At 39.9% G+C, this 27,669-nt stretch overlaps 2 protein-coding genes across 5 annotated transcripts in view; one reads left to right on the top strand and one right to left on the bottom strand.

Moving 5' to 3' along the window:
- The window catches only part of dachd (dachshund d), a 167,687-nt gene extending 166,588 nt beyond the window's left edge, over positions 1-1,099 (bottom strand). Inside the window, exon 1 of one of the 2 annotated variants that reach the window (XM_034693534.1) lies at positions 1,002-1,099. The gene's annotated coding sequence lies outside the window, so the exon portion shown is untranslated. Of the gene's footprint in view, positions 1-912 lie in introns of both variants that reach the window. The other variant, XM_034693532.1, reaches the window with a different exon arrangement.
- Positions 639-27,669, top strand: klf5b (Kruppel-like factor 5b). 3 transcript variants are annotated; one of them, XM_034693536.1, is made up of 5 exons: positions 639-900; positions 1,014-1,115; positions 24,300-25,224; positions 25,336-25,395; positions 25,765-27,669. In XM_034693536.1, exons 3-5 carry the CDS (start codon positions 24,312-24,314, stop codon positions 25,941-25,943), a joined length of 1,152 nt encoding a protein of 383 aa, XP_034549427.1. In that variant the 5' UTR covers positions 639-900; positions 1,014-1,115; positions 24,300-24,311; the 3' UTR covers positions 25,944-27,669. The 3 variants fall into 3 exon arrangements, with proteins under 3 accessions (XP_034549427.1, XP_034549428.1, XP_034549426.1); XM_034693537.1 differs by lacking the exon at positions 639-900 and having other exon boundaries at positions 913-1,110; XM_034693535.1 differs by lacking the exon at positions 639-900 and having other exon boundaries at positions 914-1,115.

Raw genomic sequence — 27,669 nt, 5'->3', positions numbered from 1 at the left:
GGGGTTGTGTCAGTGGTCAGCATGGTGCAGTCTGTGGCCTCCGTTACTGTTTAACAGTCTGATGGCGGTGGGCACAAAGGAGTGCCTGAAGCGTTCAGTCTTGCACCGACTGAACGAGCTCCCCATCAGCCACAGCTCATCATGGAGAGGGTGAGAGGGGTTGTTCAGGATGGCTCGCAGTGGCTTACGACCTCCCGTCGTAATTTGATGTCATTCTGTCTGCTTTCTTTATTATCTTATTTATTGCTCATTGCATTGTCTTGTCGACATTGATTCTCTGGAAAGCACTTTGTGAATATGTCTGTGAAAGGCTCTATACTAAATAAAGTTTACTTAATTACTTACTTGTTCCACGGGCCGGATTGGAACCTCTGGCGGGCCGGTTTTGGCCCGCGGGCCGCATGTTTGACAACCCTGGTGTATGGTTTGTGATAACTTTTTTAAGCTAACACTATGTTAGCTAACAGACTAAAACATTCCATTTGGCCTAATAGTTTTTGCTTTTGGCCAAGTGAAGACTTTTTAAAGAACATTCAAAACTGAGGTTTTAAAGTTAGTTGACGTTTTGAGGGACAAAACATGACAAAAAGAGAAAGCCGGTGTTCTATCAAAAAGTGCTACCTATCGAGATGTGCTACCTGGCGGCCCTGCGCACCTGCGTGTAATGCAACCTAGTTAAGCAAGTGATGAGAGCTGTCTATTGAGATACATTACTTCTGATACCTCTAAAGGTTTACAACAGAGAACAAAAACATGCTCACCTCATCCATAAGACACAATTGGTAAATATTCTGTTATATCATTAGAGTTGAGTATGATATGCTCAACTGGAAGCACACAAGGTAGCATGTCTCGACATAGTAGCACAACTTGACAGAACACCTGACGAAGCACGAAAACGTGAGTCCTCACCCTCACGCGCGTAATCAGGAGGTGTTTTCAGTGCGAGATCACAGCTGGAGCTACTCAAAACAATAAAAGCCGTTCATACTTCTTATTACCTCTTTTTTTAGAAGAAGCCTCGGAGTCTGTTGAGTGGCAGGAGAGTGAGGACAGCTGGACGTCAAACGTGACAGCACAGGAGAAAGCCCAAAACTGACAGAGCTCAAAGTAAGGTAGGGAAACAGTAACTTTGTTTACATGTTAATGCAACACGTGTGTCATTTTTTATTTACATGCACTGCTTGAATTCGGGTTGATGCAAGATGTAACCTACTTACAGTATTTCTCAAATGCTAAAATATATTTATTGACATCCACCATGCTTTTCTCAGCACTATAAGCACAAAACCCAACTTTCAAACTACATTCACCAAACCTCTGACTCTTCCTGCAAAATCAAACAATGTTGTCAGATCAGCTCATACCCCAAGTCAATCAAAATTAAAAACAATGCTGAGCAGTCATTACACATTGCATCAAAAAAAATTAAAACACAAAGCTCAACATGAAGCTGTAGAAATAATGTTTATTGTTCACAGAAGGCTAAATGAATTTTGCAAAAAAAATAAATGTATATATATATATATCCTCTGTGAATTTAGCACCTGTATACAGTAAAAATAAAGTGACAACAAATATAAAAGAGAAGAACATGGTTCATCACAGTAGCTCATGCCGTTCTTTGTCTTGAATTCGCTCCCCTCTTCTTCCTCCTCTTACACACACTCTTCCTCTGCCTCTCAGATTATTTCTGTCCATTGTACAACCTTCAACAACCAGTCCTCGCTGAACTGGCTTATATTGGTTTCCTCACATCATTAGCCACACAAGTGTGATTAATTTTGAGTGGTTGTGTTTAAGCAGTGACACCTGTGATTCAAATGTGTTTCACTTTTGCTACTTGTGCTTACCATTATGCAACACAAGTGCATCAACGTGCAACATGTGTTTTAGTGAGTGAGAATGTGTTTGCAAGTTGTGTCTAACCAGTTGAAAAGTGCTTATGGTTTTGCCAAAAGAATGACTGATTCAATACATGGGTTCAGGACGCTAAGGAATTTGGTTCAGGCAATAGGGTTTAGTGTTTTAGTGATTGAGAAATACTGTAAATGCAATCACCTTATGAGACGTATGAAATGGTGCTAAATGTACTTACCCATAATACGATATTGACTGACACGTGAGTGCTTTGGTGTTACTATATACCAGTATTCACTCCATGAACCATTTCCTTGCAGATTGGCGTATTATTCATTTTAAACCATGTCCAGTATCATGACACATTAACTTAGTCTTAAAGTAAATGCAATCAGACAATCACAGTATTACTATTGTGGGGTTTATATGGTTATTTCAAACATGTTCAAACTATATAGACTGTTGTACTCCAAACTAAGCAAACAGTACATTTTCAAATATTATGATAAATGTATAAATACCCTGTATGGAAGTGCTTGCCAAGTAAGAGTTAATTAGAATATTTGTATCTAGGGAAAAGATTGCTTGCTGTAATATTTACAGCTACTAAAGTGTAGACTAAAAGTTTAAACTTTTGTATAAGTTGACTAATATTACTTAGACTATTGCTCATAATCCTCCACTGGGTTTTTGTTTTATTATTTTATGAAATCCACTTATGAGAAACATTAAGTCTTTCTCAAGTTATAAACCACAGAGCAAAAACCTATGTACTCGCTGACCAAGTCACATTTGATACAGTACATATAGTTTATATGAAGGCTTAGAATACTAGTTTGATGTATTGTTAAATACCATAGACTGTATGATTAATGTTTGTAGTATCCGTGACATCACCCATTCAATCGGCGGCGGGAGCCATATTGGAAATGTTGGACTCGATCTAAATGCTGTCGAGCTAGTGTGAGGTAAAGAGGTGGGCTTTGAGCCTCCTAGCCAACAGTGTTCCCGCCTGTCAGTCAAGTCAGTAGTGTCCTTATTTGGGCAATCTTAATAGCTCCTGAACTGTTGCGTTCAAAAAATGTTTACCCCCCGTACAGCGTGTGCCGAAAGAGAAATTAGCTACTCAGACCAAAGCTGTTTCTTACATTACTGCTGCAAAGATCGTCTGTTTTGAATGGGTGTGTATGTGGTTTCCGGTGTTTCTGCAGCCAGCCTCAAGCGGACACTCAATGAACTGCAGTTTAACACTTCCGCATGGGCTTCATATTTTGAGACCAGAGGTTGTGCTTGTTAAATACTTACTGTGCACTACAGCTCACCTGAGTTAACCTTCAGGGTTCAATGACCTTTGAAAACATGAGTGATCTCCTTGTTTTCATTTTTGATTTTAAGAAGAAAAAAAATAATAATAATTATCATTTTTTAGGAGTAAGGTAATCTGAGGGGTTGCAGTCTTCAGGATTTTGCATTTTCATGGAACATTACCTTATATCCCAGTAAGGTGTCAGGACTTTCATTTTTTGTACTTAACTGTATTTTTTTCTTACCTCTAGACACCTGAAAGAGAAACCTCAACAATACATTACACATTTTTTCATCGTCATGTTCTTAATGGAAAATACCTTTACAGCCACAAAAGCCTGCTATTGTATGATAAGCTACAAATGTAGAGAGGTGTCTGAAAACCCATTTAGAATTAATAATACCTAAAGCATTCGGGTTAATGAAAAAGTGTAATTTATCTGAAGAGGCTCGGAGTCGTCTTTGAAATGCGAGATGTCACTGAGCTGGTATAAATGCAGGCTATAATGGATACATTGACAGTGCTGCGGTATTGTTCTTGACCAAAGAAAATGATGTGAATGGCTTTGCTTGTCATTGTTGTGAAACTATTAATAGATCTGTAATTATAGTCGTCAAATTGTTGATTTTTTTTTTCTTCTTCCTCTGTGGTATTTGATATGCTCAGCACAATGCGGAGATGAATTAGGACTAATAAACAGGTCTCATGATTCTGTCTCTAATTGGAGGATCATTATATCTCTTCCAGAGAGATGCCCACAGCTAAAGCCTTTAACAGCACTATTTCAAACAGGACACAAAGGCCTTAATGAATACTCCTGTGACTTCACACCATCCCTCACAAAGGGAAGCACAGATTCTGTTTTTATCTTACACATAGTTTCTTGTAATTGTTGGATTGAGGTGCAAGATCAACCAAGCTTCCCTTGGAAATCACAATAATTATTTGAAGGTTGTATTTAGGTTAAAGAGCTCGAAGATCATTTGAAGATATGAGCTGTCAGTTGCACCGTACTCTATTATTCTAGGAGAGTGCAGAATATTTCTAAAACAAAAGCTTCTATTGCTGCAGTGTAATTTGATGTGTTTTATAATGTCTCTACATGCATAGTTATGCGTTGCCATTACAATGAAATAACGAAAATAAAGAGAGCAAATGTAATGCATGCTCAGGGGAAGTGTTGAAATCTCTAGGTGCCATTTGCTCCCATCAGTGTAGCTGATAGAGTCATTAGAGAGCTGCAGCGGCTCGGCTCCGGGGTCCCTCTCCTGTAAATGGCCCTGTTGGATGGGTGAACAACCTCCGCATGGCTCGGTGGCCTCCCAGCACTTCACTAAAGCTAATAGGTCACAGCTGTAGAGCTGGGTGACAAAAGCACGAGTGTTAACAATGGATAATGTGAGAATGGATTGCAGTTATCTACTTCTTCCTCTGTCTCACGATTCAAAGTGTTTGACTTTGAATTGCAAGTGTTCAATCAGATTGTTTTTTTCTCTCTCTCTCTCTCCCACTGCGGTGACAGCAAGGTTCAGGAGTTCCTACTGTACATTTCACGTTTGACCTCCATGCTAATGGAGCAGCCTCTTCTTTATCTATTAGTGACGAACGTGATCACCCTTGCACGGCTGGAAAACCAAAAGTGCTGAAATCGTCTGAATGACGAGCGGAAGGATCTGTGGGTTTTTGCATATCACACCTCGTCCATGGCTTTAAGAAAAAGGGTGAAAGAGGTCAGCTCAATATGCATATAATTTGGGGTTACAGTCGAAGTTTGGGTTCTAAGCTTCTTGATGAAAGACAGCTATGAATAAATGTAATCTTTTTCCCTCACATTTGGTCATTTGCTGAGGGCTGTGAAAAAAGTCTTTGTATGCGCTTTTACTATTAATGCTCCTTATTACAGTTTCTTTAGGCTGTCCTTCGGAAATGCCCTCAATGATTGACCAATGTCACTGAATTCTGATTTTATTTACACAAGTTATAGCTGATTCGCCTTTTACTGTAGAATGTCAGAGTAGTGTTACTGTCCTGTATGACTGGCCCCTAAAAGTGCGCTTTCGTTAATCAAATACTTACTCTTGATTTATTCTTTTATTCGTTTTCTAGCTGTATCGCTGACTTTAAACACAGCAATGCAATGACAATAGCATAGCAGGTTGCCAAGTAAACTGGAAATTGCATTCAGTGTTTCTTTGATGTCATTGACACAGAACGCCAAGGGGTCTGCAAACAGAGCTGCTGTTAGCATGTTTGACAGCACTCACCTTGTTTTGTTGATTCCTTCAGTTTTCAGTACAGATGTAGATACACTTTCTGTTATACTGGTTAAATGATCTTTATGTCCCGATGGCAATCAATACATAATATGTTCTTTAAAAAGAGTGAAAAAAAAAGCCGCTATCTACAGCCGGAGTAGACCTGGGAAAACATTAACCAATCCCTGCCATCAGGAGCCAAAATATGAAACCAATCAAATCCCGTCCTGCCCTCCTGCCAGCCTCCTATTTTATATTTGTTTGTGTTTTTAACTTTCACTATGATAATGTTTTGATGTTTTCTTACTGCTGAGTGAGACATGAGTTGATGTAGTGCAAAACACAAATGATGTGCTGAGTGAATCAGTCACCATCGTATGGTCGCGAATCAGCGGCGCTTGTGCATGTGAGCGGGGGTGCCGTTTTGGAGGAGCTCCCAAGGGAGGGCGTGAGGGGTTGGACGGAGTCCTGAGGAAATGCTACATTCAAATTCATGCTAGCTTTCCGTCACTACCAACCCTAGCTTTAAGAGGTTTCCACCAAGGGCCGAATGAGGTGCAGAGGTACCCTTTCTTAGAAAACCAACCCATAAAACCAGTAGAAACACAAAATTAAGCGCCCATGTAAAAATAAATAAATTAATTAATGAATTAATTACTTTTCCTCTCTGAATTTTTTCTGTCAGACACAGGAAGTCAGGAGGGGCTGTGTGCTGAGCTGCCACTAGCTTGTTTGACAGTTTTGACCTTGTTTTAGGTTAAGGTAATCTCTTCATGCTTCATCCTTTAGTCCTTCTTTTTTAACAGTAGCTGTATTTTATGAAAGTTTTAAGAGGAGTTTCACCTCTCACCACAACACTTCATTACCAGGTTGTTGTAAAAAACACAGAATAGAGCAGCTTCCAGGGAAAAAAAACAGTCCTCATGACTCTTTTTGGAGGCCAGCCTTGGTTCCAATGTGTGCACACAAGTAGACTAAAAGTACTTAATTCAATTAAATAATATATTAAAGAAAAGCTGGTGACATGGCCTCAAGCAACAAAAAGTATCCGGCTGTAATTGTTTTCTATGTATAGGCTGATGTGGGTTCTTTGTGTATTTTTGAACTTTAAAAGGAGCAACACATCGTCAAAGCTTTGCATTGAACAGCTCCGTGTGATTCAGCTGACAGAACTCTTAGTCAGGTGCATCCCTACTGTAATGTTTTATGCCCTCAGTTCTTTATGGAGGACTGTATGGGAAAAGTTTAGGCCTCACTGGAGGAGAACTTATTTGTTGAGCAAGGGAAAATACATGGAGACGAGGGCAGACTGTCAAAGGACTGAACGCCATTCATCTGCTAACCTGTTCAAGGTGTGCCTGGTTGATGTCCTCCTCCTTTGGTGGGGAACATATGTCCACAGCAGCTGTGCCACCGTGAATAGGCAGTGATTGTGTGGTAGCTAACTGCATTCCTGGGAGCCAGGCCAAGTCTGAGTGGAGTGAGCTGTCCCATTTTTTGATACGAGCGTCTCCTGCATTCCACCTGATTTAAATGTCTGTTTTTACACAGATCTAGCGGCTATTTACTCAGTTCGCCTGACCTAGAAGATCTCTTTTTTTTTTTCACTCCAGAGATGCTGGGGAAGCTAAGACATATTTCAGGAAGACTGCTGTGAGGTGTATGGCTTGAACAGGTGTGTTATTGTATTTTTCCAGTCAGTGACACAGTTTTCAAGAGCTTCAGTTCAGGTATGGTGATGAGGGTCTTTTTTTGTCATGATGAATGAGAAGAAGGTGATCCAAGATTCATGATTATGCCAGATTGTCAAGTCAAGAAAAGGTTTGGCATGAATCAAATTGCAGCATTTTTTATTAATATTAAATTAATTTGGCAGAAAGTAGGGACAGGGTAAGATTTGAACAGGATAAGCCTCTGATACATCTGGGAATCAGTTATTAGACCAATCACATACCATAATTTATGATTACTATTAAATACAAAATAATCTAGAATTTACACACTAATAATCTGTTAAGGCGGTCACTAGGTAGTATTGTTTTAGAGTGGCACAGAGGGACAGATTTCTCATAAATAATCAAGTGACAGTAAGAAAAGAAACAGTGAAAGCTAGTGGTGACTCTTATGTTTGTCAAAAAATGGAAGAAATTCTCAATTTTGCACACGTTTTTCAGCTTTTGTTTTCAATTTTTAAAGCAATAGCAGTTTCATTTTACATGGACTTTATTGGAGGGGCCGAGAGCTGAGCTGCCACCAGCATCAACCCAGTTTTCTCCAGGAATTCTGTGACTAAATTGAGCAGGGTTTGGAGCTCTAGAGTGAGCTCTGGAAATGAAATTGGTATCTGAAAATACTGATGTCAAGGTTTCAGAAATAGTACCTTAAAGGGAATAGTAATGGCTAGATAAATTGTGTACCTGCTATAGAAATAACACTTACAAAAACAGAAGGGGCTCAAAGCTGAGCTGTTGTTTCTAGTGGTGTGAAAAAGTATCGATACAGCAATATATCACAATACTTTTGACCTCCTACGCAGCAGGGGCTGACGCGGACATGAGCCCCACATACTTGTGCGTCGGTGTGTCTGTGTCGCGCAGCAATTCTCCGCCGATACGCATGAGGGCAGTGCGGTCTCTCTGATAGCCGGCCGCCTGCTTCCGGTCCCGCCACGATCTCTGTTTCCTTTTCCACAGAGATTCAGAGCATGTTATGTTAATCTACAGCTGATACATGTTGCTGTTTATCATACAGACATGATTACATGAAGAATAGAGAGGAGGAGATGAAATACACGGCCGATGTGCGGCCGATGTGCGGGATCCCGGAAGTGTTGTAAATGCGGGAAAGACAAAGCCGCCGAGCGGACCAATCACAGAGCTTGCAGTCCGCGTTGGCTCTACGGGGAGTTACATTTTGAAGGAGGTGCACGTCAGCTACGTGCGTAGGTACGGGAGCTACGCGGACCCCCGGCGTAGGGTACGCCGTTGATTCAACGCAGAAGTATAAATCAGCCTTTAGTCTACTGTGTAGAATATCGCAATGTATCACAATATTGTGATATCGTGATACTATCGTATTGTGACCCAAGTATCGTGATGCGTATCGTATCGTGAGGTTTTTATTATTATTATTATTATTATTATTATTATTATTATAACCTTTATTTAACCAGGAAATGCTCATTGAGATTAAAAATCTCTTTTCCAAGAGAGTCCTGGCCAAGATAGGCAGCAGCACAGCTACAGAGTTACAATATTACAATTGACATGCATACAAATAGCAGACACATACAACAGCTACAAAACAGGTACCCTCAGAAAAACAGCATGTCACATTTAAACAAAACATCTACAGGCAGATGCTTCAGCCTCCAAGTCATTTAAGGATATCATTTAAGGATATCATGTCAGACAGTTTTAGATCCTTTTGTAAGGCATTCCAGGTCGAGGGAGCAGCACACCTGAAGGCCTTTTTCCCAAGTTCAGTCCTGACCCTCGGAAAAGATAGTAATAAAAGGCTCTTGGCAATACTCAGCCCTAGTTGTTTCGCTCAGTTTGTTTCTAGGTGGTCAGCTTGATTTTGGCCTTGAGTTTAGAATTAAGTCATTATACTGGTAATGTGGAGGAGTTATTAATATAAGCCTATATAAGCCAGGACCGGAACAAGGAACTGTAATGGTGTATGACAATCTGTTGCTAAATGAAGGGGTTAACAAGGAAACGACCCCTCAGCAGGTATAACACTTACACGACCTGAAATAATTGCAGAAAAACAGTCAGATTAAATCAAACCTGGTCATCAGTCCATCCCTTATAATAGACACAACCACCTGTAATTGTTATCAGACACTCGCACAGGAAGCCAGGAGCTGTAAATGCAATCTAAATGTAAACATTAAAAGGCAGAGGCGAAATGGAAATCTCATTTCTGCGTGGGCTGGTGTCTGACCACAAACAAACAATAGACATCTGCAATATTTCTCTTGCGCCGTCCTATCGCAGACCTCCATCCCGGGAGGAACAAGGTCAACAGAAGAGCTCTGAATGGGATGGCGATCCCAAAATAACAATCCCCGACCACCAACAAGCCCCCCCACTCTTAAACAACACAATCACACAATCAAAGCCCTGCTGCCGTTCCCTCATTGTTTAATTTCTGCTGGCTATCTTAGATATCTCTGCGGCTGTTCTTATCTTTGACCTTCAGCTTGTTGCTTTGTCGTCAACCCCCTCCCTCCACCCACCTCATACCTGCTCCCACCCCCCACTCCAGTGTGCTGCGACCTTCAGAGGGGTGTCATTACTCCCTGACCCATTTGACGATCCCCTCATGTGGAATGTGCATATGCCGAATCGCTGCGGATCGGCACAGTATGGGGTGAGGTGAAGTACTTACAGAAATATGACTTGACACGCTTTATCAAATGGGGAAAGATGAAGACGAAACAGCTGCTGGTGCTGTCGTAAGCAATCTGGCCGTGATTGAATAAAAGTGTCAGGAAAAGGGCCGCTTGATGGTCTTTTGTTCTCCCCCATCCAGCTTGATGTTAGTTTGAGCTGTCAGGAGGGAATCACAGCTGGGTGATTTATCAATACTTGGAGTGACCTTGCAGCCACACTGCTGTGTGTACGTATGTGTGTGTGAGAGAGGCAGTGTGTGCGTTTGTGCGCACGCTCGTATCTGTGTGTGGCTCTTGTGGATTAAAAAGACACAAAGTGGAATATTTTCAAAATAGTTGGCACAGCGAGACAAAGACTTGGCTTGACTTGGAACAAAACTCCCTCCTCTTCTCTTAGACACAGTAAGTGGATTGTTCTGCCAACACGATAAGGGTATTTTTCTCAACATCAGAGCACTCAAAGTATCACCAGCAAATGTTTGGAAGAAGTGTCTCTCTTTTAACTATCGCTGCTTTTGAACATTTTTCCCCCCCCCAAAATCTCTTTACTATTTTTTTCCTAACCTGTCCGCGCCGTCTCGTCCCCTCAGTTCTACTTTCTTTGAGATGTACTTGGACAGCCTGTTTTCACAGCAGCCATTGACTGTCTCTGTTGTGATTAAGCAGATGTTTTATTGCAGGCTGGAACAGTCATTACTGCCATAAACCCATCTGTGGAATTGCTTTTTATGCAAATTTACAAAGCATCTGCATAAATAAAGTTCTAATTAATACCTTTCTGCAAACCTCTGCGCTCTTTGATTCCTAAGTGTTCTTAATTGTGTACAAGCAGGTAGAAATCAATGCACGCAACATGAGAGGGTTTTGTTCTCCGTGAACGCCGTTTGTGATTTTCCTTTTACAACTGTATTAGAAGAACTGTGAATAAATAAGGAAGTGTTTGGCAATATTTAACACATTTATAGATTTCTGAAAGCACAGAGCTCAGCTGTTGTTTAAAGATATACCGTATATTCACATGTAATTAGATTCTGACAACCCAACATGGTTAATTATTGACCAATCTTTGATTAAGAATGAGCTTAGAGCGATTCCAATCAAGGATAACATTTGTGTAAAGTTGCAGTGAGTAGCATTTTCAGCTCCTGTTGTAGGTTACAAGGGAAATAAAACCAAATCTGCTGCTACCGGTTGATTGGGAACTACTGAAGAGTAAAGTTTCCCGGAGAACATTAAGGCTGCTTTATAGATCCCTTTGTTGTGAGGGTGCCAATGGAAGCTCATTAATTTCCCCAGGTTTTTAATGGGGGAGTGTTGAACATGTGGCAAGAGTTGTCTTGGTGGGACCCTTATGAGTTGCACCTCTGCTGTTGAACGGATGCCATGCTTTTTAATTGTAAAGGTGTCCCTTTGCGGAGTAATCAAGCACATTTTATTGTTTTGGAATTCTACAAACCTATTTATTCAAGTCATGTGCTGGAAGATTTACTTTTTTTACTTCAGATTTTTTTTATGAGAGACCTTATACGACAGGCCGTTCTTTTCCCTGTAAACTGACAACAGTTTCTTGTTATGATTGTGAGATAGAATTTTTAATTTTCTGCTTACGTTTCCACTCTGCCAGACCAATTCATGGGGGAGTCCCAAGCAGATTGTGTCCTTTTTAACAGCCTCAAACTTACCCTTTAATTGTTTGTTAAAAAATAATAAAATAATAATAAAAAATAAAAGATGAATAAACAAAAATATATATAGATGTAGCTAAATAGATATATTTAGAGAAAACAAAAATAAAACATGGAAAGTAATGTATAAGCTATAAAAGGAAAAAAAATAGGCATTAAAATATAAACTTAAATATAAATTTAAAAATAAAAAACTGTAAAAGTTACAATGTGAACAACAAAAGCAATTATAATAAATAAATTCATAAATTTAAAATTTGAATTGTCTTAATGATGTAAATGTGGTCAGATTAAAACTTTTCTGAAGCAAACTTTAAGTATTTGGTGCAAAGAAACTAAAGGCTGATCTTCCTGATTCTGTTTTAACCTGCAGGGTAAGCCATGACTAGGAGCATGTATTGTGTCTAACAGCATTAAAATAGAGCAGAGTTAAGAGATATAGGGGGATTTTTTTTATAAGTGCTTTATAAATAGACATATAAACATGCAACTCATCCTAATTGACAGAGCAGGCAGGACTGTTTTGGGGTCAAGAATACAATGATAAGCCTCATAGCTATCTCAAGTTATGAATCTCAGTGCAAGTGATACACTGTATTTAAAGGTTTTTAGAGTTGTACAGACTGCCTTTGCATAGATTACATCCCCATAATCCAACACAAACAAAAAAAGCACACCAATAATTATTATCCTTTAAGACAGAATTAAAAAGAAAGAAAAAGGGGGACAAGATTCAGAGTTTTTATGCACTTTAAAAGTAAGTTTTTTATCTATCCAGATTCCAAGGTATTTATAATATCAAACTCTTTCTAATGTATTATTGTCAGATTGGACTTCAACACTGTCATAGTCAGGGATTTAGTTTTGACAGAGTTTAAGAGCAGTTTTAAACTATGCTGTTGAAAGATGAAATGCTAGCTCCACATTTAAAAGTACTGCCAGAAAGAAATGATTAGGACAGTATCATCCACGTAGAAGTGTAATTAATATAGATGGTGAATTGTACTGGTCCCAGAACTGAACCTTGGGGAACGCCCTTTGTAATGTGGAGAAAAGAGGACTGACTATCATTTATTTTTACAGACTAAAACCTGTTTGAAAGGTTATCATGAAACCACTTTATAGTGTGGTTATCAAAGCCTAATTTATGAAGTTTGTACAAAGGAAGAGGATGGTCCACTGAGTCAAATGCTTTAGACAAATCAACAAAAACTACTGCAAGGTGTTTTTATGTGAGACAATGTCATTAACGACCAGAGAATGCACAGAAATAGTGCCGTGCTGAGGAATGTGTAATAAAAATTATTTCAACTTTTAACGGACAAGTGACACAAGTATTTTTGCAAGACGTGATAGTTTTGAAATTGGATGCATCATAGTTTTTGAATTTTAGAATATTCATTAATTTATTAAAATAATGACAAATCTTCAAAATAACTTTTCCTATTTTACCTGTGCTTTGTTGTAGTGCACTACTCCCACCAGGGGGCTGTAGCACATCTAAAAGCTGTTTGCTAATCTCATTGAAAACATGTACAGTCGACATAAATGTTAAATGTAAACATGCAAGCCTCTCCGCTGAGTCCCAGAAAGAGGGGCAGTAGGCCCAAGACAGAAGCTCAATTATGCTAGTTCCCGCTACCAGAAGCAGCCCTACCCGGTGCTGGTTAACACCACTGCCATACAAACGGACGGCTAACAGGTCCCTCGGAGTGTTTACTTTTAGTGTCTACACCTGCAGTGCACACAGTGAAGTGCTGTGTGAGTCACTGTTGCCTCTACCTCATTTGTCAGAGGGCTGGTCCCTTAAAAAAATAGACTTCAAGACCCAAATAACAGACAGAGGGATATGTTTACATTTTCAATTAATGTACATAAAAACACACTGCAGCTCTTATATATAATGCAGGAGGAGGAGGTGCAAATATAATTAGTACAATTCCATTTAACAGCATTTAGGCTTAAACTGCCCATCCCGAGTTGTAACCCAGGAGGTTAAAGCAGAGGAAATTTAGGAGATTTAAAGTAGCATCATGTTTATAGAAGTGGCTCTTGCATGTCAAGCTGCCTTGTTAACACATTGTCCTGCATTTACAGGCCAGACATAAGAAATGATACCGCTGAGCCTTTTGACACTACTTCTTTCCAATTTGACACATCTAAAGAAATCAGAAATAAGTCTGCTTTCCGCTCATGATTTCTGCAAAGTAGGTTATTACAGGAAAACAAAGTTAGAGTCATTCATGCGTTCTCTATACTAAAGTATAACGAGGGAAAAGCAGTTAAACAACTTGAACTTCCATATCTTTGAAATCACCAGAAGAAAAGAGGTATTTGTGATAAAGAAAGACTTTGTTTAATGATTAAAGGAGCCATGAGTGAGGAGGAGGGGGGCTGCAGTCACAGAGGTCACGGGAAAAATGAAGAAAGAATTTAAAAAAGTGTTTGGATGAAGGCAGGTTTTCTTCACTTTACTTTTAATTTGTAGGACCATGGTATGATGCTGTTTCTGAAGCAAATGGAAATCCCAGCTTCCTCTTTTCTTAACTTTAACTTCTAAGTGTGAAACAACAGATCATGTTGAGTTGATTCACTAGGTGGCAGTGTCACTTTTTAAACACATTAGCCCCTGAGGGACGCTGCTGTACTACGTGTTGTCAGCTACTGTATGTAATTGAAGAGTGGGTTAGAATCATCTGAAATTAGAGCTAAACTTAACGTTATATTTAAGGTTACAGCTTCTGTAAATAGAAGCTGAAACCATTCACTTTTTGAACTTGTTGAAAGCTGCCTGCAGGAAATGCAAACTGCTGTCATCAGCATTGCAAGGCAGAGCCAGGATTTCTTTAACAGCACAAAATCCAAACATAGGTTCTGCCACTCTGTCTCTCTCTCATCAGCTCGTGAGATCTAGCAACTTTTAGCATAATGAATTTAGCAGGGAAGCCTTCTCTACACAGTCCATCAGGCCTGCCATCTAGCAGATTAAATTATGTCTGTAAGCATTAAAGCTTTGATGCTGTATTTGGGCGGCATGCATGCATCCATTTGCAAAATTCTATATAACAAAATTAAAAACATGGACACCTATGGAAAAAGGCTTGGCACGAGCACTTAAACGCAACCACTCCAAACAGTCTGCTGACTAATGCATTTCTAATCATTTCTGTGATCAATGTTAGCTAGTGTGCAATAAGATTAATCAGCCATATGCAAAGCTAGGATCACCTTGAACAAGGCAGGAAGAAAGAAAAAGGGAGATAAAAGGAGTGAAAGAAAGCGTCTTTGCTATTATGTATGATAAGCACACTATACAGAAAGAAAGCACACCTGCATTATTCACGTTTTTCATGCCGTTGGTTTCGTGTGTGTGTGTGTGTTCGAGCAGCATTACGCCGGCGTTTCGCTCCCCTCAGCTGTGCTTTGGCATCTGTGCATGGCCATCTCACTGCTGAATAGCTGCCTGATTATTCCAAATCTAAGGGAATATTCAAACAAGGCCCATAATGCATTCTTCCATATGATTCTCCAGAGCTGGGACAGCTGTTCAGCAGCTTTGAATGCCGTGTTCAGAAAGGGGACCGATTTCTCCGCTCAATTAATAGGCCCACATTAAAAATCAGGGAGAAGTTTGACGAATGAAGCAGAGATTTAGTTTGTCTTAGGAAGAAGGCTCGAAAATAACAATCTCATATGGCTGATTAATTGCTACACTTTAACAGAAATGACTGGGAATGAATGTTTAACTTGAAAATCAATGGTCGAACAGGAATTAAGCAGCCGAGTACGCAGACTGGGCCCTTGTATTGAAGTCTGCTTCAGTTAGCACACAAAGCCGGCACTATACGAGGAGTGTCGTTTACACTTCTGGACAATAACTGTCAGTAACTTTGTCACGAGTACAGTTTCAAACAGATTACAACCCAGTCAATTTTTACAAACCTGTCCTACAAAATGATAAAACTTTAATGACAAGAATTTGTCAGCTGCATCAGACGGGAGGAATTACAGCAGATCAGTGTCTCTTTGTTCGCTTCAGTCTGGCCACACAGTGACTTCAGAGTGGAGCTGCTGTGCCGCTGCCTTGTAAAGTTTCAACTGGCAGATGAATTCTTTCAGTCTGGCTTTCCCCGAGAACAACGAGGAGGTTGTCTGTCCAAGGGCACACCTGTAAGGTGCAGACCCTCGACAGGCTTACCTCAGTGGCCTCTCCTGCTGTACTCAAAAGGCAATTATTCCTCCCAGAAGATAGAGCACTGTCAACTTCAAACACAGGACATTCTTTAGGCAGATTAGACTAAAATTATGTTTTATTATTCAGGCCCTGAGGAATGAATTGGACTCTCTTTGGTCGTCTTTGCGGTGAAATCTAAGACAGTTTAAATGGCAGAGGTATGTTTGGAGTCGGGGTAATACTCTGGTGTCTTTATGAAAGGGCAACAGAGAGGATCAGATTAGAAGCCGAACAGCGAGAGTCTTTCAGAGCGGCTGGGCTATCATCTCTGTCTTCGTGTCCGAGCCTGTAGAGAGGTTAAATTAAATGGCTGTAATAAATGTTTTGGTCTTGCTGATGTGCGATGGACGCCTATCAAAGGAAAACACTGTGGAGAACGGCATGGTGGAAGATCAGAGAGAGGAACAAATGGAGGGTGGGAGAACTATGTCAGCACATTACCAACATTAGAAACGGACTTGTTTTCACTTAAACCTCAATTATAATGCTGGCTCCAGAAACAATTATATTGATGAATGCTTTCTAAGTTACTGTAATTAAATTATTCCATTTAATTAACGAATTATATTGAATTTCTCCCCAGAGGACGGCATTAGCCTCATCTGCTGTTTTACAAACAGGAGTGCTCTAATGTTGTGTGCTATGGAAATGATTACTAATGCCTAATGAAACTATGTCACATCAGATAAATGCTGTACACAGTCAACAAGCCGGGCTTGTAACACAGCCAAACTTGAGACGAAATAATAAAGCCAAAGAAGGAATTATTGATTGTTGTTTTTTCAAGGGCAGGCTTTGTAGAGCTGACATCAAATAAATTATAATTCTGAGTGCCTACTTGAGGTTTTAAAGAGAATATGGAAAGTCAGAGCAAAATATGACTAAGCAGGCTTTTAAAAAAGAATTATCCCGGTGGATATCCATACATCATGATTTTAATTTCAAATGAGAATAAACAAATGAATCAGTGTTTGTCATTAAAAACGTACAGAGAGACGGGGAATATTAACAGCACTTAATAAAAGTGTCTATTTTGTAGAGAAGGCATGCCATAACCGTTCCCACTCACTGGCTTTAGAAGGTAATTATACACATTATAAATTCAGATGCACAGTGTTACTTTGATGGTTCAGCAGTGAGTAAAAGCACAAAGGAAGTTTCTCTGCAGCTGACCATTGCCCTCTGGTGGGAGTGCCAAGCACCTGCTTTAAAAAAGCCTAAATATAGACCTTTAATATTTGTACGCACTTCTGGTGTTAGATGAAATGTAATAACATGTACGATTATTTACAGTCGGGGATAACATGGCTGCATAAAGTCTGTACAGTAGTCCTATAAATTACACAAACAATACGAAAGAATCTGAGCTGCTTATTAAAAGTTATTTTACCCTTTCAAAATAAAAACCCCACAGTGTGCTTACAGTAGCAATGTTCTGTATGTGTTTATTGTCCTTTCCCCTCTTGGCTTGGCCATATTAGTCCATGTGAGACGAGAGAGGAGTTGTGATGCTGTAAGCACATACCGTGCATTCCCTCTCCTCCGCTGTGCAGTTGTTGGGCATATTGTGAGGTTTTAATACGGGGGATATGGAGGAGGGCTCGGCTCACATTCGCTGCACAGGAAGAGCCAAGAATGACAGTTGCTCCTCTTGGAGCTGAGACATCCCTGGATTTAAATTGCACTCTGAAAGGTCAGCACATGACAGGCAATCAGTCAGATCCTAATTGGTTGATCAGCAGACATTTAAATATGCTTCTGATTATTTTACATCATGGAAAATATGAATATGTGAGCATTTCTTATTTTCAAGGACTCACTTTGATAATAATTAAGCGATCTTACAGGTTAGAATCCATATCGATATCATCAATAAATCCAAAAATATCAACTGAAGACGTTACATATTTCTTTTAAGCTGTAATGTTGTAACATTATATTGAAAAGACTTATTTCTAAGACAGCTTTATAAAGAAACACTTTAACAGAAGGTTTCAAAGAAGTGAAAATAAATGTAACAAAGTCAAATTTGTTCAAAATTTGAAATATATTTGTTATTTATTTACATAGGGATAAATATGCAGCATAAATAATTCAATCAAACACACCACAACATGCATATCCTTAGCTTATTTTCACTAACCCTCCCTGTAGGCCTCTAGTATACAAATAAGATGATAATACATGAATACGACACTCACAGGAGACAGCACTAAACACAAACTCTACAATAAAGAGGTACCTTAAAAAAATAAAATCTGAAGTCAAAAAGAAAAACAGATGATACAAGATGCAAAGTTTATACAAACCTTAGTGAGATAGTTCAAGCTCATCAGGTAAATATAGTCTCTAGGGGTTCATGACAGAGAAAAGACTGACCCGTGATTGTTTGTCAGGGAGCTTCACAGCATAAACCAGAAAAATTAGAAGAGATAAAATAATGTGTTTTACAGCTATTGTACAATATTTAATTACTAAAAAAGTTTTGTTTTGAAACACATAAATAATTAGCATTGTAAAGGAAAGGTTAAGATTTGAATTGAAGCTGAAACAGTTTTAAACAGCTGAAAAATACAGACAGAAATCAACAGTGATGGCTCTGTCGCGCCAATAAAAGCAAACACAACCATAGCAAAAAGACTGACAATTTCTACAAGAGGGATAGGTGTCAGACGAATTACAGCAATGTGAAGAACACCCCCCCTCACACACACACTTTTCACTGCCAATACTCGCAGGGAGTGATAAATTTAACTGTTAAAAAAAGCAGATTGAGATTTTATTGGTAAGGAAACACAACTTACACATGTACAAGACCAGATTAGCAAAGAGATGAGAGGCTCACTTTCTCAACAGGGGGCACCAAAATCAAAACAAGCAGAGAGTTCCTAACAGGAAGAAAAATTAGTTCATAAAAAGGAATTTTACATTTTTTTGCAATGGGATGAGTGTGTAGCATGAAGGCAGTATTAGCACAGTAGTACAGTATTAGTAACCTAAGCTAATTTTCAAATGTTTATAACTAGGGTGGCTTAAGCATTTGCTCCATGTACTCAGGGACATGTCCAGGCGGCTGCCAGGGTTGTCACTGAAATTAAATTAATGAAATATAAAAAATATTCTGTATTTATTAACTTCAAATTAGCCTTTATATATGCATAGAGTGTGGCTGTTTCCGAAATCGCCTACTATACTAGCAGTACGTACTGATATGTCCAAAATTCAGTATGTAGTAAGTAGTATGTGAACAAGAGCAAAATCTGCAGTATGCCAAAACTCCCCGGATGTCTACTGATTCGGGAAAATATCTCAGTGTGCATCGGACCAGTCTGCCTTGCGTACTGTTTCCCATAATGCACAGCGCTCGTTCTGCTTTTTCTTTTTCCTCATTTTTTGACGGGAGGAAATCCGTTTTTGGGTGCTGTGAAAGTTATCAAATTACATATAAACCACTTCCTAACTTTTTAAATCATAAATGGATGCTAAATAAGCATTTTATTTATCGGCTTCGCCGTTGTTTACTTCCGCTTTCCGAAACCGGAAATCCAGCGAAGTCTGGCTCAGTATGCTGCATGACAGATCGGACAAAACAATCATACTACATACTAAATTCAAACGCAGTATGTAGTAGGCAATACCTACTGCCTACTACATTAGTAAGTAGTATGTAGCAGGCCGTTTCGGAAACAGCCTGTGTCTCCTTCAATGGAGGCAACCATCTTGCACCGCCATTTTTTTTTTTTTACAGTAGCACAGAACAGACATATACATAACATGCACGTTTTTGTACTCAGTGAACGGCTGCATGAAATGTGCTGATTTGAAGACAAAGAAGAGAGTTGTTCTTGTTTGCAAAAGAAAGTGTATTAGTATATGTTTTTAATAGTAAAAACTTGACAAATGGAGGGTCATACTTATGCATCACAACAGCTTCATGTCCTTGAAGGCCACCATCGCTTCTTTGACGGAAAGGATGAGCAAAGGAGCGTTTCAATCTACACACTGTACCTTTTAAATGTAGCACATTTTCTTGTATTAGTGCCTTGAATTGTTACTTTGGGCAAACATATATTTTAGGGGGCCTTAGGGAATTAAGCTAAGAAGATTTGTGTCACCACAATGCTATGTTTCTTTTTAAAGTCAAAAACTACACAGGAATATAATAGCTGTGTGGTAGCTGTTACAGTAGATAGTGAAGACATGAAAGGTAAAAGCTATTAATTAATTTGTGAGCGACCCGATCCTATGTTAGTGCCCCAGTTGGGCCACCCCAGTCCAAAAAGTCTGGACACACCCCTGCATGTGAGGGCACAGTCGCAGCGGTCACTGGTTTGACTCCCGGCCACGACCCTTTGCTGCATGTCATCCCCCACTCTCCACTCCCAACATTCCCCTCTCTCTTCAGCTGTCCTTTCTAATAAAGGCAAAAATGCTTGAAAAATAACTTTTAAAAAGTCTTTAACATAAGTTTTAAAATTCATGAAACTCCACAACAAACTTACAACAGACTGAAAAACATTATGTTAATTCCTTTTAAAAAAATGTTGTTTTTGTTTTTTAAATATCACAAAGTAACAAAGTAAATAAAGGTTAATAAATAAGTGAAACTGAAATAAGATGATGTAAAATCAGGTCATAATTAAGTATTTTTAAAATGTTCTTTCTTGTAAATGGACAAGTGTAACGTGTAAACCATAGTCTCATACCACAACATTAATAGTCCAAGCTTATTTAAAACCCTGTCACCAGATGTGGGTCTAAAATACATCAACGTTGAAGACAAAAAACAGAGAGTACAAAACACGAGCTCAAAAACAAACTTACAGATTTATAAAACAAAAACCTGAGCTTACAGGAAAACAACAGACTGAATAATACAACATTCATACTGTATGACAAATTACAGTGAGTTAGGAGGTGACAAATAAGTTTGGAGGGGAAAGGCTTGCCTGGTGTTCCTAGTCTAAGTTTCACTGATAAAAGTTCTGACACATACACAACTAAAGGGAAATGTTTCTTGTATTTTTCCAGTACATTAATATTTGTTGGTTTCTTTTATCATGTTTCACTTTTGACCTCATGTAACCTCAGTGATCCTCGTGTTCAGTCAAGCCTTCAACATGTGCAATCATTTTAATAAGAGGACAAAAGCTGCCTGAAGAAAAACAAATGGGAGTGGCAGTAAATGTCACATTTGAAAGAAAAAAAAATCCTGTAACACAAACTGATTTTTTTTTTTTCTTTTTATAATAATGAGCCTTGTTCACATCCGTGCCAACACCGTGGCATACCTGTGTTTCCAGTTCCAGCATGTTGTAGTGCCACTGTCAGTGACATGTGCAAACGCTTCATACACCTGTGAGAGGAGGAAAAAAAAAACTCAAACTCCTGTCAAAGCAGTTGTGTTTTGCTAAGCTGAGGTTTAAAGCTGCTGCCACTGTGAGCTCAAGAGTGCTGGAGGTGGGATTACAGAACCTTTTTCATTGCTGAGCCACAAATCTGGAGTTTATCCAGGGATGTAAAGAACAAAAAAGGCAGATAAAAACACCATATGTCCAAAGTTCCTACGAGGTCGAGACAAAAGGTACGTAAAGAGCAGAAATGGCGTACTTGAATGCAGCATTTGCTGTTTGATTCAAGGCAAAGTTACAGCAGCTGCAGACAGGTTTAGTGCATATGATCATTGCTGGATGTAAGTGTGGCACACAGTGTGTTTGAGTGAAATGCTGAGCTACTTGAATGGAAACATCCACTACTAGTACACTGTATGTGTGTGTGCAGGCTTCACTGCTGGCTTAGGAATGTTGGCATCAAGTGTGCAGTCCTGACAGACAGCTGCACTGCAGTCAGTGGCGTTTTTAACATGCCAGACGCGGACCCAAGCGTGCTGGAGGATCTGAAGGAAATCAGAAAGTGTGTCTAAAAAGTTACAGAATAAGGTGTGCAAACTTGATTCACAGTGGGAGCGAATGAGACACAGATGAATGATTGGTCTTGATTTTTCCATAAATGTCTGAGAGGTCAAATGTTACACAGGTCTTTATAATAAAATATGTCAAAGTGTTTCCTCTTAAATCAGGATTCATGGGAAAGCTGAGACAGATTTGTCAGCATGATTTGAGAGAAACTGATCAGTCTCTCTTTACTCTCAAAAGTGAGACTTAACACTTGACACACTCATCTTCCTCAATAACCTTTTTATCTCCACATCTCAAGTGATATTTCTACCCTCTGACATTTCCCCTACACATCCTACAACACACTGCTTACATAGCATTAGGTGTATTCCTCCCGATCTCCTGCCTGCCCTGTTTATTTTGCACATGTTCAGCCCCGCCCTGCAGACGCGCTGATATCACGCAGTTGCGTAATTTGACAAGCCAGCGCAAAATAGGCTGAATGAGCGTTTGACAGCTGCCTCCTTGCTCGTATAGGACGTTCCGAAACAAAAGAATACCTATGTATAGTTTATTTTTGAGAGATTTCGGTTAGTTAAGGACTGTATATTTGCTTTTATGGCCGCCACCGTGAGGAGTAATAATGTTTGGGTCGCTCCGGGGCAGGACGCGCAGTTTCTCCATAGAACAGCGGACGGTCTGAGAGGTGAAGATCATGGACAAGTGCTGTGCAGCACGAGGGATGCCGTCCCGGGAACTTCCTCTTATCAGGATTATAACATGGTAGGAGATTGCATTTCTTCTTTCGCCTCGGTCTCAGAGCATCACTCTGTTTTTGTGATGTCTGCTGAATTGGCGTAGAAACACTGCATGTTGCTGATCAAAGCGGATGTTTTAATGCAAAGATGCAGGAGGCAGGCCCTGTGTGTGTGTCTGTGTGTGTTTGTTAAAATTCACAGCTTCTATATCCGAAACCACGTGACTTATTTTCGCGTTGAATCGTCGGTGTTGATGCTGACATTAAGGCTGAATCACGCGCAGCGGGGCACGCATGGCTGGGATGTGAAACGTTGCACCCGCTCCAGAAACTTGGGAGGAAGATGCATAGCGGCACAGAGCAACTGGATGTTCTAATTTCAGACATGTATTTCCAAACAGCTTAGGCTGGAGCGTTTCAGGAGGGCGTCTGCTGCTTATGACGGGAGGGAGGGGTGATGTGGTGGGGGGGGTTGATGTGGCAGTGTGAGACAAGTGCAGGCCTCAAATGCATCCCTAAATGTAATCACATCAGATGTTTTTTTTGTATTGTTTTTAATATTTTATGATGCAGCACCAATCAAAAATGTTCTTCAGTTATTGACATGGTTTTCATTTAGCAGCAGCTGAATGGAAGAGGAGGAAGGGGAGGAGGAGGAGGAGGAGGAGTAATTAATTTAGTGACTTGAAAAAGAAACAGCAGTATGACAGCACTGAAGCATTCTGGGTCCATGATGAATCCGGTTAGACCGCAGGTGTTTGTTTATCTGTGTGCTGATTTTCCAGTATCAGTGTGGAAGCAAACTAGAAAGTGAATGTGTTTGGATGACTACTTTTTTCCTTCCTGGTATCCTCTCAGATACTTTGAGTATTAGCCAATTGCAAAAACTCCTCAAATACTATTCTGAGATAACAAATCACTTTTTTTTTACTGTGTTCAACAGCTGTTATACTTCTGACGTTGTACACATTTAATATGATTGCAATCAATTTTTCATGGCCTAGGATCCTTATCCAAAAACAAGCTTAGCTATTGTCAGCTGGATCTCAGAACCATATCACTGTCGTCAATATCCTCTTCAAGCCATGGCCAGCTTTTCACGGCTTCCGGTGTCGCCAGCGGCTAGGACTTTCATCCAGTAGTTTTCCATGAGTTGCCTTTGTTTTGTAGTTTAACTAGCAACCTGATAGAATAAACTGTGTAGGTTTCGAGAGAGACAACTTCCCTCAAGGGCTCTTGGTAGATCATGTTAAAGGCCTGATCGTTGTTGGATGGTCACGGTATTCTAGCACAACCTATTCCATTTTTGCTCAGCAAATGGGCTCTTCACAAGCAAACAGTCAAGCACTTGAAAACACGTGGAGACACATACTACCATCACTACTAAAATCCGGTCCTGGGCACACAGATTCTATCTTTTTAGGTAAGATCGGTAATTAGAGATGAGCAGCAGCTCAGCTCTCAGCCCCCACTGACGCCCTGTGTCTGATTGTTTCAGATAAGTATTATTTTTCCAAGTGAGACTGCTCAATATTGTGTTTTTAGCTAGCATGATACAGTTGGTATCCAAAGATGATAATTTACCTGAAGTTCTTCTTTGACACTTTTCACCCATATTTCTGTTTATTTTTGGTAAGTTTAGGGATACAGACCTCTGGAAATCTTCAGGGCAGTGTAGCCAAAAGTCCAAGCCAGACCCTACCCCAATTTTGTCCCTTTTTTTTGGACAGATGCATAATCAATACCTCCTCCATTGTCACCATGTTTACTGAGTCTTATTCTCTCTAGGTTCATACCTAAAGGAAGCTACAATGAGCCTCTTGTTGGCACTTTTTCCAAACCTTTGCATTTTAGATTAATAGACCTGATTTAACTTGGTTGACTTGATATCTTCCCTCTCTTCCAGGGTAAACTGGAAATGGACAACTACCTATCAACGCACCAACAGGACATCATGAATTCCAAAATGTTGTGCAGGGACAACAATCTGCCACTGGAACCACCTCCCGCTGAGGACTTCACCTCCCCCTACAGCGTCAACATGAGCCTACTCCTTCCTGACATCACATACCTTCACCCTGGTCTCTGCAGGACTGTGAGACAGATCAAGACTGAGCCGTCACACTCCCTGATGCACCCCGCATGTCAGGGCAGCGGTGTGCCACCAGCACTCCCAGAGTACCCAGGTGTTTTTACCATAGCTGACGGTGCTAGCAGCAACTTTTTTATCAAACAGGAAGTGCCAGATTACCAGGATGTTCCCATGTATCAGCTTTTGAACTCTGACTTGGAGCAGATCGTTCATGGGTCACAGCTGAACTCCATCCCTGCAGCACCCTTAAGTCTTCCAATCGGGAACGCTCATGCAGGTCCAGCTCAGAGTTCTGCAAAAAACACAAGCAGCCCCCATAATTTCCCTTTTAATCCACATGCAGGCCATCAGCAAAGGCCGACCTATCTGCCGCCTTCACCCCCAAACTCTGAGCCCTCAAGTCCAGACAGAAGGAAAGAGCTCCTTCAGAATCTGTCCCCGCCTCCCTCCTATGAAGCCAGCGTCGCCTCCAAGTTAACTTTTCAGACCCACAATCCCATCAATCCAGGACAGACTTCTAGTGTAGCTCCAATCCAAATCCAAGACCAGAGGCCTCATGTAGGATTAGTTCAAAGCCAGGGTCCTGTGCCAGTCCAACGTTCAACCCTGACACCAGTTCAGACAACACCGGGGGTTTGCCCACTGTCCCCCGTTTTGGGCCAATCAGCTCAAGGCAAATACAATCGGAGGAATAACCCTGATTTGGAGAGACGAAGGATACACCACTGTGATGTCCCAGGTGAGTCTTTGACCCAGCCAAATGAGTCTTTGAGAGAACACTAAAACATGATCTTTTTTATTTGTATTTTAAGACTCTATAAAAGTAATCTTATGTGCTTCTCTTCTTTAGGGTGCAAGAAAGTATACACCAAATCTTCTCATCTCAAAGCTCATCTCCGGACACACACAGGTACATTTGTTTTTGAGTTGCACTTCTTTTTTTGGGGGGTGAAAGTGGTGATGTTGCCAGGCAGAAAAATGCACTTGGCATGCAAATGCATTCTGTCTGCTGACAGACCTGGAACACATCTCACTGCTGTCAAATCACATAAACCCCTGCAGCTCCATAAAGGCGGCAGGGAAAAGGACAGGACATGCTGTGATTTATGACTGAGGCATGTTAGTAAAAAAAAAAAAAGTCAGCTTTTTCATCATCAAAACGATCTGTTAATAGAGGATTTGTTGAAACCTTACATACTTTTAAGGATCTAAGGATATGTGTCTAAATATGTCTTGTAGCTTAATTGTTCTCCCCTTTTTTTTTCTCCGCCTGCTGAAGGAGAGAAGCCGTACGAGTGCTCGTGGGAGGGGTGTGAGTGGCGTTTTGCCCGATCTGACGAGCTGACTCGCCATTTCAGGAAACACACCGGGGCGAAGCCATTCCAGTGTGGTGTGTGTAACCGCTGTTTCTCCCGTTCTGATCACTTGGCTCTTCACATGAAGAGACACCAGAGCTAGAAACCCGCCCTGCAAAACAAGTCAATCTTTTTTTATTCCCTGGTTAAAAATGGACAAAGTAGAGGCACTTAATCATCAGCAAACATATTAGAAAGTGGAGACATTCTGAGCTGTGCTGCCCATGATTATTTTTCGTATTGTAAAAAGGTTGATTATTATTGTTGCCTTAATTTATTTCCACATGTAGACCCCCATGTGGAGGGAGATTTGCAAAGATGTCAGTCAAAAGTTATTTTCCCAAGAAAAAAACAAGCTTTTAATTTCCTCTTAATTCATTAGTCTCCGTGTGAACTACACAGCCACCTCCTTTTTTTACTTTGTCATTGTACAGACTTAGATGTGCATGGTATGGGTATCCATTTAATCATCTTAAAAAGCAACTGCCATGCTGTAAGCGCAGATGTATCAGTATTAACTGGAATGTCAGAGAGTGTGTAGTTTTAAGGGACAGAGAGTTTGTGAAAGTGTGTTTTAGAAAGTGACAGCAGTTAGTCTGAGTTGTTGGATTTACAAAGTGAAAGCATTTTGCCAGCTGTGTGTAGTGCTGCAGTACGACTTTTACACTGCCGAATTTATGGGTTACTTTGCCACTGAGGATGAAGTTTACCTTCATTTACTCACAACATTAAATAACAGGGAGGTTATGGTTTTCATGTTTATTTGAACAGCACTTTGAATGTTCTATATCCATGTGTGCCCCTGTATTATAACATAGATGTAGTCATTACAGAAAGTGTTGAATGTCTTTCATGCAGGTCCAGATATAGATCCAAATGGTGCATTTTCTTTAATTTCAGGGCGACATGATATTCAATTATGTTCAAGGTTTATTTATTTCAATGTTTTTTTTCAAATGTAGCTAAACTCATAAAGCAATATCTCATTTTGCACTGAGAACGGTGTAACAAAAGTGCTCCAGCTAAACTTACAACACCTTGTGCACATGACATTTCATCAGCAGGTTCTTATTCTCCAGGAAGTTGTGATGTACAAATCCAGACTTGTCCTTTTTAGACTTTGTGTTTCCCTTGCAAGTTATGTTTCCAAACATTAAACACCTTTTAACAAGATTACAGCATCATATTACTGAATATTTGTCTTTGTAAGTGGTTTCAAAGTGACGTCCGTGAGATTTTTTTAGACTGAGCACCTGCCAGTCCGAACATCTGTGGAAGCTTTTGGTTTCTTTGACGACTATCCAAACACCTTTTGAAGTGCCTTTAAATGCTTTCTTTGATTAATGAAAAACAAAGTTCTTTTATCAGGTACTCCTCTCTGCCAAAACCGTTCTGTATCTTGGCTAACCCTCATTTTTTTTCCACAATATCGCAATCTCTATTTCTGACCAAGTTTCTTTACAAATTCAGTCAGGTTGAATTAAATAGATTTTTAAAGCCTCTATCATTTATTAAAGTGTGTATATATATTTTGTATCTTCTGTTTAAGGATACATCCAGTGATGGTTTTTTAGGTGTATAAAGATTTCAAGCTTTTTTTTTTGTTTGCAGAGACTTTATTTTTATTTGTCAATGTTAAAGAGGGTTTAAATGATTGGAGTGTATGCCTATGATTTACTGCAAAACTTTAAAATGTACAAATACATTATATTCTGACATTAAAGGCTGTATTTTATGTCAGACCAATGAAAGTGTAGCTTAAATTTATCAAATGTGCTTTGAAGCCATGTGACCCTCACAGTGCAAATAAAAGTTTGTGTTAAATATCA

The sequence above is a fragment of the Notolabrus celidotus genome, chromosome 10 (assembly GCF_009762535.1).
Source record: "Notolabrus celidotus isolate fNotCel1 chromosome 10, fNotCel1.pri, whole genome shotgun sequence".
NCBI lineage: Eukaryota > Metazoa > Chordata > Actinopteri > Labriformes > Labridae > Notolabrus > Notolabrus celidotus.
Note: the sequence above shows the minus strand (reverse complement) of the source record. Positions and strands in the feature narration are given on the sequence as shown.

Bases quoted from the DNA above. Each gene is read 5' to 3' on its own strand.
- klf5b (XM_034693536.1), top strand. From the start codon at position 24,312: ATGGACAACTACCTATCAACGCACCAACAGGACATCATGAATTCCAAA. The intron at 25,225-25,335 runs GTGAGTCTTTGA...TCTCTTCTTTAG, and splicing joins ACACCACTGTGATGTCCCAG to GGTGCAAGAAAGTATACACC. The intron at 25,396-25,764 runs GTACATTTGTTT...CGCCTGCTGAAG, and splicing joins TCATCTCCGGACACACACAG to GAGAGAAGCCGTACGAGTGC.